Here is a 20,091-nt window from a genome sequence, read left to right as displayed (position 1 = left end):
TGAGGGTCTTGAGAGCAATGTGTACCTATTTTCCTAAACTTTCTGGGATGAAGCCAGTCACAGCATCCTTTTCTAAATACAGCAGATTGAGATATAGTTTCTGTTTCACTGGAGCCAATGAGGAGGTTCAGAAGCCACTGGTAAGGAAAGGGCACCTTCGGGTTAACTGGTTGGATTCCTGGCTCTCCCCCTGTCTGTGTGGCCTTGGGCAAGTCACTTATTTCCCTGTTTCTTCAACAGTAGAATGGAAATAGCTATGTCTACCTTGGAGAGAGGCTGTGTGTATACCATATGCACTCACTAATCAGATCCCTTTCATTGTTCTTTGTAGCTGCTTCCAGTAGCACACTGTAACAAAAAAACTGCTGGTTTCAGAATCCACCCACGAATCTTTGAGCTCTGGCTGGGGAGGTTAAGGCACTAGCCCGAGGTGACACAGCTAGTTTTAGCTTCCAACACAAATAGCCTGGCTGGGTGTCCAGGAACTTTTTCCTAGTCTCTGCGCTTCATTTATTCTCTCCAACAGGCGTCTGGCACCTCCAACGCCCTTTGAAGGGCGGAGGTGTGGGAGGAGAAAGAGACCCAGCCCAGAATCAGGTGCTGTGCAGTCACAACCCTCAAGCCCTCATCACTTCCGAGACAGGTGTTTTTATTAGGTGAACTTATTCGGAAAACTGTTTAACCGAGAGGCTTAGAGAAACCAACTGACTGGCACCAGAACACACACCAGAGCAGAATTCTCGAATTCGAACTCGGGCCCTCCGCGGCGCCACGCGCGCAAGCCTCCAAGGCGCGCGTGGCTTGGCTTAGGGAAGGCGCGCGGTGGTGGGAATCCCGAGTGGAGTTGGAAGCCGGGCGCGTTCATTTGCATGCTAATACCCAGAATGCTTTTCCTCCACACACACCACTTCTCTTAATGGAAGCGCTCAGTTTGGAACCGTGGAAAGTTTGGAACACCTACTTTGCTCCCTCTTTGCAACTGTGGGAACTTCCCGCCTGCACACACGGTGCCTGCAGCCCGGTGCTCCAAGTCGGCCTGCCCCGTGGCGGTCGCCAGAGCTTCCCCGACAGGCGAACCTCGGTGTCCAAATCGCGCGCGGCAGCATCCTCGGGCCAGCCAGGGACAAAGCGCCCAGGCTTGCCCGCGGGGCCTGTAGCCCGAGCGTCCGGCGGCCGCTGAGGATGTTCCCACCTTCTAGAGGCCAAAAGGCGCTCCTCAGACCCTCCAGCACCCTCACTTCCCTGGAGGTTGCTGGGGTGCGCGCACATCCCTGCGTCTGTCCACCGCCCTCGTCTCTTATGTTGTTGCCTCCCTGAGCTGTTGACTATCCGCTCCCCGGGGCAGAAGGCTCGGCGTGTGGTTTGGGGGGCCGCATGGACAGTGGCCTCTTCTCCCCAACTCTCTAAGGCGCGCAGCCCCTTCAGTTCGGTAGGTGTGCGGGGTACAGAAGCAGCTCCGGAGGTTCGGCCTGTCCCCAGCCAGGACCCCGAGCTCTCTAGGGTTGGGAGCTGGAAGACGGTCGGCAGGCGGCTTCTGGGGATTTCGCGCATCAAAGGTGGGCTCTGAAGGGTAGCTGAAGCCCGCGGCACTTACTAGTGCACATCGCAAGCTGGGGCTGGGGGCCCAGATCTGCACCCCTCGGTCCCCCTCCCCCCGCCCCTTCCGCACGCCGCCACTCTCGGTGGGGAGGGGCAGTGGGAGCTGGTTTGCTGGCTTGGCGCTTCGTTTGCATTGGTCCGGGGGGGCCGAGACTGCAGCCCCCGGCCCCGCGGGCGGGGTGGGGAGGCGGGGGCCGGACGGGGGCTCAGCTGCACTAGCATTGGCGGAGCTGGGGAATGGGGAGGGGGGGCAGGAAGCGGGGAGAGCGGAGCTGCGGGGGGGTTGTATAAATAGGGAAGGGGGGACGTGCATCCTCTGCTGGGTGAGGGGGGGGCGCTCGGCACAAAGAAAGTGGAAAGTTTGCAGCGCGGGGCGGCCCGGGCCAGAGATCCGGGTGCGCACGTGCAGAGCCGGGGGCGCCAGGAGCCCCCCACACCAAGCTTGCCCTTTCTTTTTTTTTTTTCTTGCAAGCGAGAAGGGGGGTGTTGTTGGTATCGCCCCCTCCTTCTCCTCCCCCCAGGGGTGAAAGTGCAAGAGGAAGTGCAGCCGCTGCCATCTTTCCTCCGCTCCGAACACACGGAGCCCGGGGCCGCAGCTCGCCGCCGCCTTCGCCCGGCCCGGGGAAGGGCCCACCCATCCGCCGCCGTCGCCCGCCCGCTCCAGCCTTCGCCGCCTCCTCCGCCCGCCAGGCTTCGGAACCCGGCCGGTGTTGCCGCCCCAGTACGCGCCCTGCCTGCCGCCGCCTTCTTCGCCTTTTGTTTCCTCTGCTCCGGCGCCCCCGCCCCGGCTCGCGCTTTGCAGGGGACGCAGCGCGCGCCCCCAGCGGGCCCGCGAAAAGCCGCGGCGCGCGCGCGCGCCTGCGCGTCAGACCCCTCCTCCTCCTCCCCGGGCGCGCGCCCCTGTTGGCTGCGCGCCGGCGCCGCCTGGCGGGTGGGAGGGGAGGTGGCAGGCGCGTTTGCAGGAGGGGCGCACCTCTTTGCTCTGTTACCCCCGGAGGTAGACCGAGAAACGGAGGCGGGCGGGCAGAGAGGAGCGAGGAACCCGCGATTCAGCAGGGATAGGGACCACTATGTGTGGGGGGGTGCGCCCTGCATTCTAGAAAGTCCGATCCGGGCAGGGGGCGTGTGCGCTTGGCGCACCTGCGAGACTACAGAGCCCGGGGCCGGCACGTGCAGGGAGTGTAGGCACGTCCGCTGCGCCCCTCTCGTTGCTACCTAGGGGAAGGGAGGAGGACAGGGAAGTGCCGCGGCCCAGTTTGTGGGGAGGGGGCGGCGGCCATGGAGCGGGTGAACGACGCTTCCTGCGGCCCGTCGGGCTGCTACACCTACCAGGTGAGCAGGCATAGCACCGAGATGCTGCACAACCTGAACCAGCAGCGGAAAAACGGCGGGCGCTTCTGCGATGTGCTCCTGCGGGTGGGCGACGAGAGCTTCCCAGCGCACCGCGCCGTGCTGGCCGCCTGCAGCGAGTACTTTGAGTCGGTGTTCAGCGCTCAGTTGGGCGATGGCGGAGCTTCGGACGGGGGTCCCGCTGACGTGGGGGGCCCAACGGCGGCTCCCGGCGGCGGGGCTGGGGGCAGCCGGGAGCTGGAGATGCACACCATCAGCTCTAAGGTGTTCGGGGACATCCTGGACTTCGCCTACACTTCTCGAATCGTGGTTCGCCTGGAGAGCTTCCCTGAGCTCATGACGGCTGCCAAGTTCCTACTGATGAGGTCGGTCATTGAGATCTGCCAGGAAGTCATCAAACAGTCCAACGTGCAGATCCTGGTACCCCCTGCCCGGGCTGACATCATGCTCTTTCGTCCCCCTGGGACCTCGGACTTGGGCTTCCCTTTGGACATGACCAACGGGGCAGCCTTGGCAGCCAACAGCAATGGCATCGCAGGCAGCATGCAGCCTGAGGAGGAGGCAGCTCGGGCAGCTGGTGCAGCCATTGCCAGCCAAGCTTCCCTGCCTGTGTTACCTGGGGTGGACCGCTTGCCCATGGTGGCTGGACCCCTGTCCCCCCAACTGCTGACTTCCCCGTTCCCTAATGTGGCATCCAGTGCCCCTCCCCTGACTGGCAAACGAGGCCGGGGCCGTCCAAGGAAGGCCAACCTGCTGGACTCAATGTTCGGGTCCCCAGGGGGCCTGAGGGAGGCAGGCATCCTTCCATGTGGCCTGTGTGGGAAGGTGTTCACTGATGCCAACCGGCTCCGGCAGCATGAGGCCCAGCATGGTGTCACCAGTCTCCAGCTGGGCTACATCGATCTTCCTCCTCCCAGGCTGGGTGAGAATGGGCTACCCATCTCTGAGGACCCCGACGGCCCCAGAAAGAGGAGCCGGACCAGGAAGCAAGTGGCATGTGAGATCTGCGGCAAGATCTTCCGTGATGTTTACCATCTCAATCGGCACAAGCTTTCCCATTCGGGGGAGAAGCCCTATTCCTGCCCTGTGTGTGGGCTGAGGTTCAAAAGAAAAGATCGCATGTCCTACCATGTGCGGTCTCACGACGGGTCCGTGGGCAAGCCCTACATCTGCCAGAGCTGTGGGAAAGGCTTCTCCAGGTGAGAAATGGCGCCCCCCCCCCCCCCCCCCGTGACCTATCCTATTCCTGGCTCATGGGAGATTGGGGAGTGTGAGGGTCACTTCGCCTTATAGGGGCATGTCTGGTTTGGGGAGAGTGTTTTAATGACCCTGCTTTTGCGATGGTGAGGCCAAGAAGCTGCTTTCTCTTACTGCAGGGAAGTTCTCTGGCACTAGGCATGCCCTACTGTCTCTTCCCTGGGGCCTGGTGGGAAGGGGCCCGGATTCCTCAGGCCACAGCCACCAGGCCTCACCATTCTTCTCCCTGGGCTCCCTTTGTGTTTCCGGCACCAGGCGTGGGGCCCCCTCTGGGGGCAGGAGGCTGGGCTCCTCCAGCGACTTTCCCCACTTGAATGGCTGCCGAGGGAGACACTGAAACAGAAACAAGTGCATCTCGGACTCCTTACACTCCCGTGCCACCAAATCCCCCAGCACACAGCACTGGCAATCATAGATCAGTAAACTCTGGCTTTGCCCCTCACAGCCCCTTGGGATCACGCGGCACAGAGCTGGGGACCTAGAGTCTCTTCCTAACACTGAAATCTTTGATCAGCCTTGACCTGGCGGCTCCAGAACCTAACTGGACTCACAGGTCGCCTTTATGTTCTCAGGACATAGAGGAAGGGGGAAAGGATGTCTTTTTAGATTCACTTTTTAGTGGTCCTGATAGGGAACTGAGAACTTGTCTGGGAGCCGAGGGTTGTTTTGTTTCTCCTTTTAAGAGACTATCCAGAATAAAAGGCTGGTTTTAACTTGCCTGGATACTGAAGACCTTCTGTGTGGAACCTAGGGATGGAGAATTCCCTCAGAGGGGCCCCAATCAGGAACCAGTCTTACCGGTCAGGCAACCCCTGCCCACCTGCTCCTGCGGGCATCTGGCTTACCAGCCCAGCTGGGGACTTAAGGCTCCATCCCTTGGCCTCTGGGGACTGAATTCCATCTGGGTGGCATTCATTGGCTGCCACAGCAGGAGAGGCTGGGGGAGGGGAATACTGAATTTCTAAGGGGCTTTAGTCTGGACAATGAATCACACATACCCCCTCCCTGAAAGACTGCAGCAAGGCAGCCCTGTCTCATTCTTAAAGCCACCTCCTCTGGTCCTAGAAATCATTGAGTTCTCTGGTGGGGGAAGGTGGGTAGGCACGGGCAGAGAGAAACGCTCACTTCCCTTCCCTCTAGAGAAAACCAGGGCAGAGAGGCCTGGGTCTGGACCCAGAGCTGGGTGGTGACTGTGTCTTTGTCATGCTGGGGTGCGGGAGAGGGAGTGCTCTCCAGCAGTTCAGGTGGGGATGGGGGGGTCTGGCCAAGAGTGTGGCCTCATATTTTGAGGTCTCATTTTAAAGTCTGTCTTGGTTCTCTGTTTTCCAGGCCCGATCACTTGAACGGACATATCAAGCAGGTGCACACTTCTGAGCGGCCTCACAAGTGTCAGGTAGGGGTCAGGCCAGGGCAGAGCTGGGCTTAAAGAGAATGCTGCTGTTCTTACAGCCCAGCCATGAGCCAGCTGATGTGCGTGCTGGGCCGGCTGACTGACCACCGCTTTGCACACACCTCCTCTGTCCCTCCACCCTCCGTCTGCTCTTCTTTGTTCTTCCCTCTGGCCCCCTCCCCCCCACCGCTGAGGTCCCCTCCTTCCTGGTTGTTGGGTCCTTGTTCCCACCCTGTCTCCATTTGTCCTCTGTTGCTTAGCTTCCCGCTCCTGGCGTTGGCCAGCTCCGAGGATGGTGGGCCACACTGCACACGTGTTGTCCTGGGGCACTGGCACCCCACTGGGCCCGGCTTCTGGTTCTCAGCAGTTTGCAGGGGCCACCACAGGGAGGGAAGGGTTTGTAAAGAGCTCCTGGTGGTCCAGCCAACAGCTCTTCCACTTGTCTGCCAGGCAGCCTGACCCAAGTTGGAGCTCCTTCTGGGTCCCCTCAGGTTCGGGCACAAGGCAGTAGGGGGTCTTTCTAAGGACTGGAGAGCAAGGCGGTTTCCTGGCCTGTGAGCTCTTTGTGTAGCAGTAGGTAAGGAAGGCTGGGCAAGAGTCTCACCCTTGATTTGTCTGCTTGAACAATATCTGGGGGCCCTGTAGCACCCAGAAACTTGAGTTTCCTCTCTTGGCTACTGAGCATTCCTGAGCAGAAAGAAAACACACCTTTCTCTTCTCCTTGGTTACCTTCCCTCTCCTGTGCTAAGTTCCCGTAATCCACAATCCGAGGGGGAGCCAAGTTGTGGAATGCTTACTACACCCTCTGGTAGGGGAACCTGCTTCTCTTTGTCTTGTTGGTGGCAAGGAGGGAGGACTCAGGGAGACCTGTGGGGAGGGGTGGATGTATTGTATGTAGTCCATAGCGCCCCAAGGGCCAGGTGTGAGTGGTGTTCACATAAGCCAGGCTGGGCGGCCTCTCCTGAGGATGATAACCCAGGGGAGGGGCCGCTGGGATCCATCTGTGCCTTGTGGCCTTCTGTCTGTCTCTGATTTTCTCATCACAGCACATTCTGACTCCCAGGCAGTGTGCTGAGCAGCTCGGCAGAGTAGGAGGAGTCCAGAGGGCAGTGGGGGCATGCCCGGTGGCCTGGGGGGGTAACCTGCACTCTCTGCCCTTTTTCCAGGTGTGGGTTGGGAGCAGCAGCGGCCTGCCGCCCCTGGAATCTCTTCCTAGCGACCTGCCATCATGGGACTTTGCCCAGCCTGCTTTGTGGAGGTCGTCCCATTCGGTTCCTGACACCGCCTTTTCCCTTTCTCTAAAAAAATCATTCCCAGCCCTCGAAAACCTGGGTCCAGCACACTCCAGCAACGCTCTCTTCTGCCCAGCCCCTCCGGGATATCTGAGGCAGGGCTGGACTACCCCAGAGGGCAGCCGGGCCTTTCCCCAGTGGCCTGTAAGCTAGCCTGGCCCCACACCCCCAGAGTGTTTTCTGTGGAGGGAACGGGAGTGGCGGTTGCTCTGAGACCCTTGCTTTTGGAAGAGGCCAGGAGAGTGGTGCCCACCCCCGTGTCTGGTTCCTCCCAGGGTGACTTGGAGTCTATCCCAGCTCAGGGATCCCAGATAGGGGTAGCAAGGAGCTCCTTTCTTGGCAACACCCCCCCCCCCCAACAGCCTCCAGGTACCTCTGGGTGTCTGTCCTTGTCTGGGTGATTTTGGAGGTTGGTGCATTCTTGGGAACTAAGCCACTGGCTTCTATGCTTCCCTTCCCCTGGCATCACCTCCCCTAAGGCAGGGCGTTTCTAGAATGGGGCCTGGCCACCCTTCCCCCCACCCTGGACTGAATGCCCCCCCAGAGCAGACTCTGGTGCAACTCCAGCTGGGTCAGCCCGTGCTACCCTTCTTTTCCCTCCCGACTCAGACAGGTCCTGCTTTCATTTCTGGCTAGTGAATTAGACTTTTGTGTTTTTGAGGTTTATTAGCAGGTCTGTTCAGGAACTAGACTAACCAGTAGCTTTATATTGGGTCACCAATATAGCTTTGGGGGCTGATAAAGCAGATGTAGATTCCCCCCCACCTCGGATCCCGGTTGTGTGCCCCTTAGCCCCCGCAGACTTCGTGGGGATAACAGAAGTGATGATAAAAGTTTTAATTCTAACATTTCAGGCTTTGTGTGTTTTGTCCTTGGTTTGTGTCATAACACTGACATCCTTGTCCCTCTGTGTTCGAGCCCACTCCAACAAGCATTGTCACAGACCCGCTGGCCCACCTCCAGCCCCATAGCAGGAGCTCCTCTAATGATGACCCAGCAGAGACATGCTGGCTCTCATGTGCTCGGCTGGCCAGCCCGGTGAGCCTGGGCTTGGTTAACCAGCAGGAGCGTCTCTTTTGCATGGCGTGTGTTCCGAAAGCCTCAAGAGTTAAAGAGACTGCTCTTTGGGAGTTGGTTTCTTGGGCCCCTGGCAAAACTGGCATGTACCTCTCAGCCCCTCCTGAGGCCAGAGACAGAAGGGGCCAGTCACAAAGGCTGGTACCACAGCTTAAGTGAAAAGGCCATCCAGATGTTAGGGCATGAACCCTTGGGCTTGGCAATGATACACGAGTGTCCTCGGGGCTAGGCCTGAATGTCCTTAACTGGTCCAGACAGCCCAGGTACTGCTGGATCTGTGGGTGCACTGGGCTAGGACATTTCCCCTGGAGGGAGCTCAGCCTGAAGCTGAGGCTAGAGCAGCTGAGACCTCTCCCAGTGCTTCCAGCGGCCCCACTTCTCAGGGATCAGTGGGGTGGCTTGGGCTGGAGGGGTAGCTTGTTAAGAGAAGGAATGAGTGGAGGTGGGAATAAGGGAGCTGACACCCTCAAGAAGAAGAGGGTCTTTGGTTCTGGGCCTGCATACATTGCCCGTAGACCTTTTTCCAGGGCTATGGAAAAGACTGCTTAGGGAACCCCATGAGGCTGGCAGACTTCCAAGACCACCAAAGGTCGGGTGTGCACTTGTGTCCCTGGTACCACGTGGACCCCATTTCTGAGCAGCTCAACCCTTGGGAAGAAAAGCTGTAGGAAGTCTGGGATGGGGAGAAATTGGCAGGGGAGGGATGGGGGCATGACTGGGCCTCAGTGTTAAGTGGTTATAGCCAGAGGTGACCCAAGTTCAGGTTGGCTGGGCTGGGACCTGGCACATGTACATAACAAGAGCAGGCTGCCTGAGCACAGGGCTGTTGGCAGGGCGGCCATTCCCAGCACCACTGACAAGCAGCTCATGCTACTTACTGCAGGCTCACTCCTGTCCCATCAGGGTCCCTCTGTCCCTGTCTCCCAGAAGGGAAGTGTCTTTCCCCTGAGTGGCCCCAGCATGGAGGTTCTAAGTGTCCCCTTTGATATGTTTCTCCCTCAGCCAGCCACTCTTCTGTGTCCTGTCTCTCCTGGGTCACGTGACCAGACTCTTTCTGTCCTGTGTTCTCTGAACTTCTGGCAGGTCTAGACTCAGACTCATACACTTTCAAAATTCCCCCAGAAAACTTTGGGGACTTAGCTGCGAAGGGCAATTCTGGCACAGAAAAGCCAACAATCACTTCAGTTTGGCTTTGTAACACGCTGAAAATTTTTGTTGGTTTGTGTTTTCTTTTTATCCCAGCAGCAGATTTACATTCCTAATTATGTTTGCCCAGGCTAAAGTTAGCTTCATTCCTGGAGAGATAATCAATGGGGAATGGGGTGGGCAAAGGCAGCCTGGTCTGGGATTTTAATTTTGCTTAGCTAACCCTCCAGATGGATAATCCACTTGTGGATAACTGAGGTTCGGCTGTCCATTATCTTTAGGTAGCAAAGTATGACAGGCAGTGCTTGAAGGGACAGATTGCAAAAGGAGGTTGGCGGGAGAAACAAGGCATTTCTTTCATCTCCTTCCGGTGGTGCCGGCTCCCAGGCAACAGAGGAGTCAGAATCCTGAATGTGTGCTTTCAGCCGCCCTTCCTCACACCTGGTCCGTGTTTGGTTCCTTTGAGTTCTGAGACATAGACCATGCTGCCTCATCATTGGAGGCGTGGTGGGCAGGTGAATGGCTGTTGGCAAAGCTGGCTCTTGACAGTGGGTAAATTGACAGGTGCACCCTCCTGAGGGTGTTCGCAGTAGCCCTTGCTCTGGTTCATAGGCCGGTGAGCGAGGTGGAAGATTCAGAGTTTCCCCCACACTGTGGCTTATAATTGGGTTATGAGGTCCCAGACTGAGGTGGGGACCACCTGTGGCCTTGAGACCAAGAGCCCGTGTTGCTTTCTGAGGCACCTAAGTGTTGGAGTTTCCCTGCACAATCCTGTTACCTCTCCCCGTCAGGGGAGTCCTGGCTACCAGGTACACTGTGTTAGAAAGTATCAGCACCTTTAACTGACCAGAAGCCACCTCTCCTGAGCCTGGAGATGGTAAGCTCATAGGCTCGGGGGCTGGCTCACAGGCCAGCTGTCCCGTCTCCTCTCAGGGCCTCCCTCTGCCCAGGGTAGCTGGAAAGGTTAGTAGGGTACTGGTCTGGCGTGGCAGGGTATTTAGACTGCTGCTTTCTCTAGTAGCTGAATCATGTGCTTTGGGAAAATCACTTTATAAACTCAGTTTCCTCATTTGTCAAATAAACTCTATATGAAAGAAATAAAAGCTGTATTTTCTTAGAATAAATTGTTCTATTCAAATTGTAACATTTACCTAAAAGATAATAGAACAGCAAAGCCTGTCCTGATGCACAGACATTTGGGACTGGGGTAGCAATGGTGACATTTTCTGCCTCCACAGTATTGCGTGCATTTACTTCTTGCTTTTGATTGTGCAATAAGGAGACAGATCAATGTATGTGATGACAGTGTTCAGACACTTACCTCGAGGTCTCAGGATTCAGGGTCTGCTTTGTTAGACATGGTAGGAGCATCTCCATTCCAGCAAGTGAACAGGGTGGCAGGTTTTTAGTGGGGTAACATTCAATCTGTAGTGCAGTCAAAGGGGAATGTTGCTTTCTCTTGCAGTTCTAAAACAGTGAACATGCAGAGAGAGAAATGAGTCAAACTTGACTGGAACCCCTGAAACACCTTCGTAGAGCCCAAATTGCTTGAAAGTCGACAGACTGGACTCTTCCTGAGGACTTCCTTGACATTCCGTGACCTCGAAGGCTGGGGTGCCTGTGCAAGCCCCAGCTGAGGAAGGGTTGCTGGGGGGAGATCAGGGACTGAGACTGAGTCAGGTCCTAGGCACAGAAAATGCCCGGGGCCTGGGCCTGCCCTCCCAGGGTGCTGGTGCTAGTCACCGTCCTCTGAGTCATCTGTCCCTGGGGCCTGGCTGTGAGTTGGGGCTCTCGGCACCACTTTCTGTGGCCACACTCTTGGAAGGTGGTAACACAGCCTGCCCTGAGGGCTCTTGTAAGGATGGGCCATGCCATATAAGTGCCTCTAAAAGGCTAGGCGAGGTGCCTGCCAGCAAGGCACAGAACTAGTGAGCAGTCAGTGCAGGGTAGTATCACCTTCCCTGTTGTTACCAGCGCCTCCCCAACTTAACGTTTCACAAATGCCCCCAAAGCCTCTGGTCCTCTTTCTCTGTGCTAATTCTCATGTTAGCAGAATTGAAACAATCATTTTATTGGCTGCTGTTTCAATACAAACTCACAAGACTATAAAGAGCAACCTCTGTGCTTTGTGGTGCCTTTCCTTTCCATTTCCCTGTGGCCAAGACTAACGCCACCCTTGAATAAAGTGAATAAATTGAATTCTTTGTATAAAGCAACTAGGGAAACCCAGGATGGAGAACAGGAAGACTGGTTTGTTTATGTGCCAATAACTCTTCTGTAAATTTCCCTTATAGTCAGTGCAACTGATGTCAATTCTTGATGTTTACAAATGAGCAAAGGCCTTATCTTCATTTTGTAGAGGAGCACAGAACTTAGTGTGCCATGTTGTGGTAGCCATTGGAACCAAGAATTCATCTCAGGTGTCCAGTGAGGAGCCATTGTGGAAAACTGGAGCATCTACTTGGCATGTTGGGGAGAAAGCCTGGACCACACACTAAAGCTCTCTTTATACGGGGAGTCAGTGTGTCGGCCAGAAATGGTTTTGTTTCACAGTGTGTGTGGTGAAGTCAGGTGTGGAATGCCAGCTTTCACCTCATACTGTTTTCCTTTCTTCCCTCAGACCTGCAATGCTTCTTTCGCCACTCGAGATCGTCTGCGCTCACACCTGGCCTGTCATGAAGACAAGGTGCCCTGCCAGGTGTGTGGGAAGTACTTGCGGGCAGCATACATGGCAGACCACCTGAAGAAGCACAGCGAGGGCCCCAGCAACTTCTGCAGTATCTGTAATCGAGGTAATCTGCCTGCTCTTTCCTTTTTCTCCCAGAGGATGGGCCTGAGCTTGTGTGGGAGGCTCGGGGGGTGTCTTGACCACCCTGCCTCAGACTCCATTCTTTGCACGGCCGGCCTTCCGTTCCCACTGAAGGATAAACACCTTCATTGTCCAGCTAGCTGCTTGCCACCCCTTCCTTTCTGAGAAACTTTGGGTGCTTGGAATAGGAGTTCCCAGAGATCAGCAAGTGGGAACAGAAGAAGTGTTGTACCCAAGCCTGGGCCTGTAACGTCTGCTGCTCAGGTGGCAGGGTAGATGCATTTGTAGATACTGCTGAACTGTTGATGTTGGTGGGAGAGTCATTGCGCCCTAAGAGGTGGGAGAAAAAGGGCTCCTGCTTGCGAGCTTTTGCTGACTGATTCACTGGCATGTGAAATTCAGCAGCCAGGGAAGGAGGTTGAGTCTAGAGGTGGATCAGTATCAGAAACTTTCTAGCACAAATGATCAGAAAAGAGCCCCAACCCAGACAGATTGTGGCCTTGACAAGAAAGGAAAGTGGAAGGTGTTCTGAGCAGGATAGTGTGCTTGCTGCCGAGGTCGGCCTAGGTGGCGTCTGGCTCTGTGGCCCTGCTGTTGTGTTGGATGAAGTCAGGCCTGTCCTGAACTTGAGCTTCTGCCAGGGCTAGTTGGCTGTTGGAAGGGCTGAGGTTTGTGTTTTGCAAGCGCAGGGTCAGTGGAGGCTTGCGTGGTATCTCTGCTGAAGGAGGTTGGGGCAGCTGTCTTTTGTGGGCCTGAGGATGCTTCTGCACGGTGCGCTTGCTTTGGCCAGGTGTGGACATTGCTGGGAAGTCCTATCTCCTGGGACACCCTTGTCCCAATGTTTCTGGATGTCTTGGGTGTGGCTTGGTGGATTGAGTACTGAACCAGGCGTCAGGGAGCCTAGGGTTTATCCCAGCCCCTCCTACCTCACCCTACTATGTAACCTAGAGCTCTCCCTTCTCCTTTCTAAACATCAGTTTTTTCATCTCTTAAATGGGGTTAAGAACAGCCCCCTTGCCCACTTCACAGGGTTGTTGTGAGGATCCCAACACACAAGGTAGATGCAGGTTAACTGAACCCCACAAGGTGCTGCACACTTGGGAGGCCCCATCCTTACACTTTGTAACAGTGTTAGGAAACACACAGCTCACTGACACTCTGGTCTGGACCAGCAAAACATCCCTACAGTCCTTGGCTGGAATCTTTGGGTGCCTGTGCTATCTCCATGTGCCCTGAGGTCGCTGGTGGAGGGAAATTGCTGAGTAGCTGGGTGTTCTTGGTGCTCTGAGGCTTTGTCCCTCCCTGGGACTGCATTCCTGGGGTGTGCCTTGGAGGCCGCTGGATGTCACTGTTTGCATCACCAAGAAACATGCCGTGAAAGCTGGGAGGTGGTAATAAAACTGCTTAAGTGTCTGTCCTGTTTTCTGACATGTCAGTAGAGCCTTTTTGGCTGAAAGTTCCCCCAGGCAGTAAGCTTGTGGGGTTGCGTGTGTAGGGAAGGTATCAGGCTATGACAGCCATCTTGACCATGGCTGCCCCAGCTCTAGAGAAAGTGTCTTGTCTTGCTTCATCCTAACCTGGCTTCCTGACAGCACCCCCCAAATAACTCTAAACCTGCTACAACATGCCATCCTCAGTTTTGTCACGATTTCAAGGTTGAAGTTCTCAGAAGCCCAGAATCGGAAGCCAATGAAAGTGGAGAAAGATACTAATGAGGAAACCCAGAAACCTAGCCCATATTGTGGAGTGGGGCGAGAACTGGTGGGAGACCCAGGGCCAGGCCTGGCGGCTCAGCTCGGGAGAAAAGAAGAGCTAAGAGCAGCAGGGGCCAGCAGGGCAAGCTGACCCAGTTGTGAGACAGCTGATGTGGCGAAGCCAGCAACTATTGTACGTCGGGATTTGTTTTTCCTGGGGCTGGTAAAGAGGACTTGGGTAGCAGCCACAGGCTGCATGACTGCGATGGATACACCGGAAGACTAGAAGCAGAGGCCACCTTATCTCAGAAAAGACAATACTACATCTGGATCATAGGCTAAACAGCTTTGGGTCTCAGAGTCAGAGCCGGAAGTCCCATTCTTCCAAGAAGATAAAAGAGGGCCCTTGTCCAGCCCACCTTGGGTACCGAGAAGGAAGAGAAAACAATTTCATTTTTTATCAGAAGAGAAGGATCAGGATTCTACCTCTGCATTCATTTCTTGGGCAGAAATAGGAAGAGACTCCTCCTGGGAAAAAAGAAAAGAGAAAAGAAAGCAGTTTTTCCAGGAAGAAAATCAGGACATTGAGACCATAGGCTCAGAATGCAGAGAGCTCTGGGTCATCCTTGGCCCTGCCTGCCACCAAGGCCGTGAATATAGGGAAGAGCTGCACGAATAAATGTTCTTATCTCTACAAGGATTTGCAAAGGCAAATGTCAGCCAGCTGGTCAGAAGGTCGAGGTTGGGTCAAGCGAATTTCCAAGTGCCATCTGAGATCCTTCAGTCCCCATAATACATAAGCAGTCAACTACCTATAGATATGCCATTTTCATTCTTTGCCACACAGTTGGTTCTTGACTATGAAGAATGGGAAAGAAGAGAGGCAGCCTGGCCGCTCTAGCCCCACACTTGAGACAGATGACATTATCTTTGTCCTAGTATCAGGATGTGGGTCATACCTTCTGTAGAGGAAGATAATTTGCAGTAGAAAGAGTGTGTTGGTGAGAAGAGCTTGTACCCTGATTTTCAAGTTGAAAATATCAGTTAAGTTGATCAGTGAGAAGGAGAGAAGGCCCTGGTAGATCACCATAATTTTCTTCCTTTCTTTTTAAATTTCTATAGCAGGGTCTCTGTATAGATGCATATGTACTGGCATGAGGAAGAGGGTTAGCTTATTGGGAATCTGCCTTTGAGAGAGACAACATCTGGTCTACAACGTCATTGCTGAAAAGGTACAGAAACTCTTCTTCCCAGTCAGAGGTGGGCTTGCAAGTTGTCACCAGTGCCAATCATGGGCGCGGACAGCCTGCCATTTCCCCAGACTGAGCTGACACAAACCGACTTAGTGCCCTCATCTAACTCTGCTCAGTTGAGCATGGCCCCACCAATGTTTGGACAAGGAGAAAAAGTCCCTGACCCCTGCATAGATGTGGAACTTGCAAAAGGAGGATTTGCTCCTGGGGTGCAAAATGCAGCACAACAGACAGGAAAACGCAACAGAAGAGCAGTAGCCTTTTGTTAGTGAATTCTTCGTCTCTCTAGTGCAAGAGGTGGTGGCTTGTTGGCTCTAGTGGAGTCACATGTGCACTTAGTGTCACCATCATTCTGGCACCTGGATCAAGCTGCCTCTTTGGTTCTTGGTTAATCAGTGGTGAATGGGCAGGTGAGTTCAGAATTCAGACTAAATATTTCTGACTTTAAAGATGTTTTCTTCTCAGAAACTCAGCTTCTGTTTTAGCCCAACAGTTGGCAGCTGAGTTGCTCTGTGTTTAAGTTCTGGGCTTTAAGTGGCAGCTGTGGATCCACTCCTACCACCCTGCCATGTGGTTTTGCTATAGATAGTACAGTCTGCAGCTGGGTAAAGTCAAGAGACCCAGCCATGTGTTTCTCAGACTGTCTTTCAGGAAAAAGCAGCAAGTTTTCATTGAGCATCTGCTGTATTCCCCTGGTATAGCTCTTCCCACAGAGAGTAAACATAGTAATTACTGGTGGTCCTTCCGTCCTTCCCCATCTCCTTTGATTGCACCACGCCTGGGTATACCATATTGCTTCAGAGGCCTCACAAGGGATTAAAAGTACAAAGAAAAAAATTCCCTTCTGAAGTGGCATCATCATATCATCAGAAAGTCCTGATACCTATGCTGTTTGTTGGGGGCATAGCACCAAAGAGGGTGCTAAGATCCTCTTTACCATTAGCCTCATCTACTCATTCCTGACTACTCCTTCCCTCTTAGGAATGTTTCTATGGGACCCTCTTAAGCCACTCTGTCCCCTGTGATTGGCCCCAGGCAGACCACTCGGTCACAGCACAGGACAACTCACTGTACCAGGCAGGGCCGGGTACCAGCATCTGGCCTAAGTGGGTCTGTGAAGTAGCTGTGTCAGGAAAGGAAGGAAAATTCACTCAGTCCCCCATTTCCTCCAGAACCACCAAGCACTATTGTCCGGGGAGTAAAAGCTTCCTATAGGTCTGCCCATGTCTATCAACAGCTTCCATTCTAATGGAAGAGAAATACTTGCATGTAAATGGTGATAATGAAACCTATTGCAGAAGTCCAAGGGATGTTTCTAGGGCCAGGGACAAGACAAAGAAACCATTAAAAAGAGTCTGTCCAGTGGTTAAGGACCACATGTGGCACATGGTCTGGGGGTTGGAGTCCAGGCTCTGCCATTTAGCCATGTGACTGCAGGTTACTTAACCTCAACAAGCCTCTTTTTCATCTATGAAACAGGCATAATAATTTCCAGCTCGTAGGGTGGTTGGGGGAATACAGAATAATGCACACAGTGGGCTGGGCCCTGGCGCACCATCGCCACTTGCTAAAGGTGAACTTTTACTATAGCAGCGTTCCAAAGGTCATGCTAATTCAGACTTCTCAAAACGAGTCACGTGCAGACACAACACAGTACTCTCCAGCCTCTGACTTGTTAGTAATGGATCCCACTGTTATCCTGGAACTGTAATTTTCAAAGGGAATGAAGGTATCCGCCTGAGAATGTGTCAGCCAGATCTGGATTGGATTAAAGGGACATCATTAAGGCACTGGTACTCCAAGTGGTCCTTCTGCTAAAAAAACTTCGCTTCCTGCCAAAGGTACTTTCGTGACTGGGGTTCGATGACACAGCTCCTTCCTGTGAAATGCAAGTCGAAATCCTTTGACCTACCTACCTGGGTCCATATCCTCAGACTCCTTTGGTGGCATGCAAGTTGGCCCAAGATCTACTCTTCCAGCCTGAGATACCACATGGCTCAAACTGACCAGAGCATCTGGGCTGGGCTAGAAGAGCCCCAGGATTACTGGACTGCCCCTTCCCCGAAATAAAGGCAAAGATTATCCTTATTTCTTCCTTAAGTGAACCTGATGGATGCTCCAAAACTGAACCAAAAAGACCACCGTGAATAAGAGATGACTACACCCCTTTAACGTAACTTCCTATTTTTCTGTTCTTTAAGAAGTCTAAACAGTTACTAAATCCAGTTATTCTGAAGGCAAAAAAGTTAGGAAAATAGAACATGTCCAAATAAATAGAAGTACTGCTGGATGCATTCCTTTGGGATTTCATCTTGCCCCCACCTCGTTTGTTTTCCTTTTCTGTTTACCTTTACAAGTGTTAGCAAGCATTCTTCTTGCTGGCAGCCCATGGCTGCCCTGGAGCCCCATATACTTTTCTGACTACATTGCTAACCATGGTCACTGTAGCTGACCTGGGGCTGTGGGACCTCTCTCTTCTCAAACCACTGCTTCCTGAGGTGCGAGCCTAGAGGCATTTGGCCTCTGGTTCAGGCAGGTACAGGATCTCGACTATCCGTCTGTCCAGGCAGCCGGCCTGGGCCCTCCACCGCAGCCTTGCAGAGTGGGCTCTGCAGACAAACGATTTGAGGACAGTGCCACACTTCTTCCTGAGCCTGGTGGCTCCGTGGTTGCATCTGTTTCTGAGCCAAGCAGGGGCCCCCTCTAGGTGCAGCTGACCTGGGAATGCTAGCCAGAGCGGCCAGAGGAGAGGCTTGGGGGAAGCAGAGAGGTATCTCTGTGCTGGCCGCGGGATCTCATCTCCTTTTGTCTTGTTTAGGTTTCTCCTCTGCCTCCTACTTAAAGGTCCATGTTAAAACCCACCACGGTGTTCCCCTTCCCCAGGTCTCCAGGCACCAGGAGCCCATACCGAATGGGGGAGCAGCGTTCCACTGCGCCAGGACCTATGGCAACAAAGGCAAGCGACCCCTTGCTCTGCACTTTGCTTCTCTGCGCAGACTGTGTTGTGGGGGCGCTGGGCCGGGTGGGGGGAGGCGGGAAGGCTGCCAGCTTGCTGGCCGCCTCAAGGAGGCTCAGATCTGAGTGGCAGTGGCCTCCAGAATAAAATTCACAGTGGGTATCTCACTCCAGGGAAGTGAGTGAGGCTTTAGGGCACTGCCATGATCCAGCCCCCGCCTCCTCTTCCCCAGCCCTCCTCCCTTGCTCCGGGCCAGCCTCCGCTGACTGGAGCCCTGCAGGGATGTCCCAGGCCCAGGGCAGACAGAGGAGCCCTGCATGATGAGTTACTTTGGGCTTGTCTGTTGCCTGTGGCCCTTCAAGGGTAGTGTGGAGCTGTGGCTGAATGCTTTCTCCTTTGACCCTGTAGGGCAGGGAGAGCCAAGGCTGGTTTCCCCGTTGGTAGGTGTGACTGGTTGCTGTGAGAAGCCCTTTCCAGGGGGCCTCTGGCTGCATTTGTGAAATGCATGGCGCTAAATGAGCTGACTGCCTCTTACTCCTAGATTGTTTGCAAAGAGCTCCGTAAGCCCCACCTTCACTTGTTGACTCCTGTTGTTCTGTGGTATTTCCAGTTGTTGTTGCCTTGGGGATGATGCCAGGGGCTTGGCGGATGGCAGAGATGGCATGCTCCATGCTCCCATCACAGACCTCCCTTCCCGGCATGGCGCTCTGAACACAGGCAGGAAGCTGCTGATTGGTGGAGGACTCAGTGTGGGCCAGGCAAGGCAGAGCAGTAAGGGTTGTCTCAAGTCAGCTTGTCCCGGGCCCTGTGTGGGGACAGCCAGCCATCTGAGTTGTTCAAAGTTGCTTTTAATCTCTGTGCTTTGGCCACTTGGCCCAGGAAAGGTTTTGGCAGAAGGAAGGCGGTAAGGGCAGGGCTTGTGCTTGCAGCACTGGGAAGACTGGCTTCTGTCTCAGTCATCAGTGGGGTCTGGTCTGCCTTGCTAGGGTGCAGCTGGTCTGGTGCAGAAGCAAGGCCATTGACATACCTGTTTGGCATCATCAGAGAGCATCTAGGAGTTGGGGGTCTGAGTTGTTCTGGATAGAAGCAGGGGAGGCCCCCTCTCCATACCCACCCCCTTCCTTGAAGCAGGCTGACATGATGGTGAGCGATACGTGTGCACCTGCATGAAGAGTCCTCAGCAAGGGAGGCTGGCAGCCCCAGGGCCCTGCTGTCTCACCCCCGTAGGTACGCCAGGCTCCCAGACTGACCAGCTGAACCTCGGTGGGTTCTGCCAGGACAGTGGACGGCCATCAGCTGCCCTCCACAGCTGCCCTGTGACCTGGCCCCGCCCAGCCCCTCCAAGAGGGGGCATCTCCAAAGCCTGGCCTCATCACTCCTCTGTGTTTTGTTTTCTCCTAGAAGGCCAGAAATGCTCACATCAGGATCCGATTGAGAGCTCTGACTCCTACGGTGACCTCTCGGACGCCAGCGATCTGAAGACACCTGAGAAGCAGAGCACCAATGGCTCCTTCTCCTGCGACATGGCGGTCCCCAAAAACAAAATGGAGTCTGACGGGGAGAAGAAGTACCCCTGCCCTGAGTGTGGGAGCTTCTTCCGCTCCAAGTCCTACTTGAACAAACACATCCAGAAGGTGCATGTCCGTGCCCTTGGGGGCCCCCTTGGGGACCTGGGCCCCGCCCTCAGCTCACCTTTCTCTCCCCAGCAGAACATGTCTCTCCTCGAGTCCTTTGGGTTTCAGATCGTTCAGTCGGCCTTCGCATCATCTTTAGTAGACCCTGAGGTTGACCAGCAGCCCATGGGGCCTGAGGGGAAGTGAGGCAGATGCTGTGTCCCCAGGAAAACGGCCGTCTGGGGACTGCTGAGAAATGCTGTGAATGCGGAGGGAAGTGATGTCTTTGGGTTCTGTAGCTGAGAGGTTTTTATTCATTTTTAACCCCACCCACCTTATCATCCCATCCCTCTCCATCACTCATCCCCCACAATGGTCTTTAGAAATAGATCCTCATCTGATACTCTGCAGAAATATCTGTGAGACCCCGAATGGGGCAAGGGCAGGAAACACTACATAGGCCTCCAAGGCAACACCAGTCCCAGTTTCTCTAATGGGTGGAAGCTGGAATTCCTGGTGCCCAATTCTTAGTGACCCCCATCCCAAACCCACACCTGACAGCATTTTGGGACCTCAGTGATTCTAGTTCCTTCCCACGTCTCTACCCCTCATTCCCCCATCTCATATCCCTAAAAAGAAACCAGAGTAGGGTTTC

The 20,091-nt window shown here is 54.5% G+C and overlaps 1 protein-coding gene across 4 annotated transcripts; it reads left to right on the top strand.

The window, feature by feature from the left end:
- The first annotated feature begins 1,978 nt into the window (after window positions 1-1,978).
- PATZ1 (POZ/BTB and AT hook containing zinc finger 1) lies at window positions 1,979-19,765 on the top strand. Of its 4 annotated transcripts, none has more exons than XM_090292447.1 (5): window positions 1,979-4,148; window positions 5,536-5,599; window positions 11,732-11,903; window positions 17,686-17,823; window positions 19,225-19,765. In XM_090292447.1, the coding sequence occupies exons 1-5, from the start codon at window positions 2,878-2,880 to the stop codon at window positions 19,641-19,643; spliced, it is 2,064 nt and encodes a 687-aa protein (XP_090148573.1). In that variant the 5' UTR covers window positions 1,979-2,877; the 3' UTR covers window positions 19,644-19,765. The 4 variants fall into 4 exon arrangements, with proteins under 4 accessions (XP_090148573.1, XP_090148576.1, XP_090148575.1 ...); XM_090292450.1 differs by having other exon boundaries at window positions 17,751-17,823; window positions 19,225-19,319; XM_090292449.1 differs by lacking the exon at window positions 17,686-17,823 and having other exon boundaries at window positions 1,981-4,148; window positions 19,228-19,765.
- Window positions 19,766-20,091: the final 326 nt, after the last annotated feature.

Source organism: Furipterus horrens, unplaced genomic scaffold, assembly GCF_987537825.1.
Source record: "Furipterus horrens unplaced genomic scaffold, mFurHor1.1.pri manual_scaffold_11, whole genome shotgun sequence".
NCBI classification, from domain to species: domain Eukaryota; kingdom Metazoa; phylum Chordata; class Mammalia; order Chiroptera; family Furipteridae; genus Furipterus; species Furipterus horrens.
This window is presented reverse-complemented; position numbering and strand designations above follow the sequence as displayed.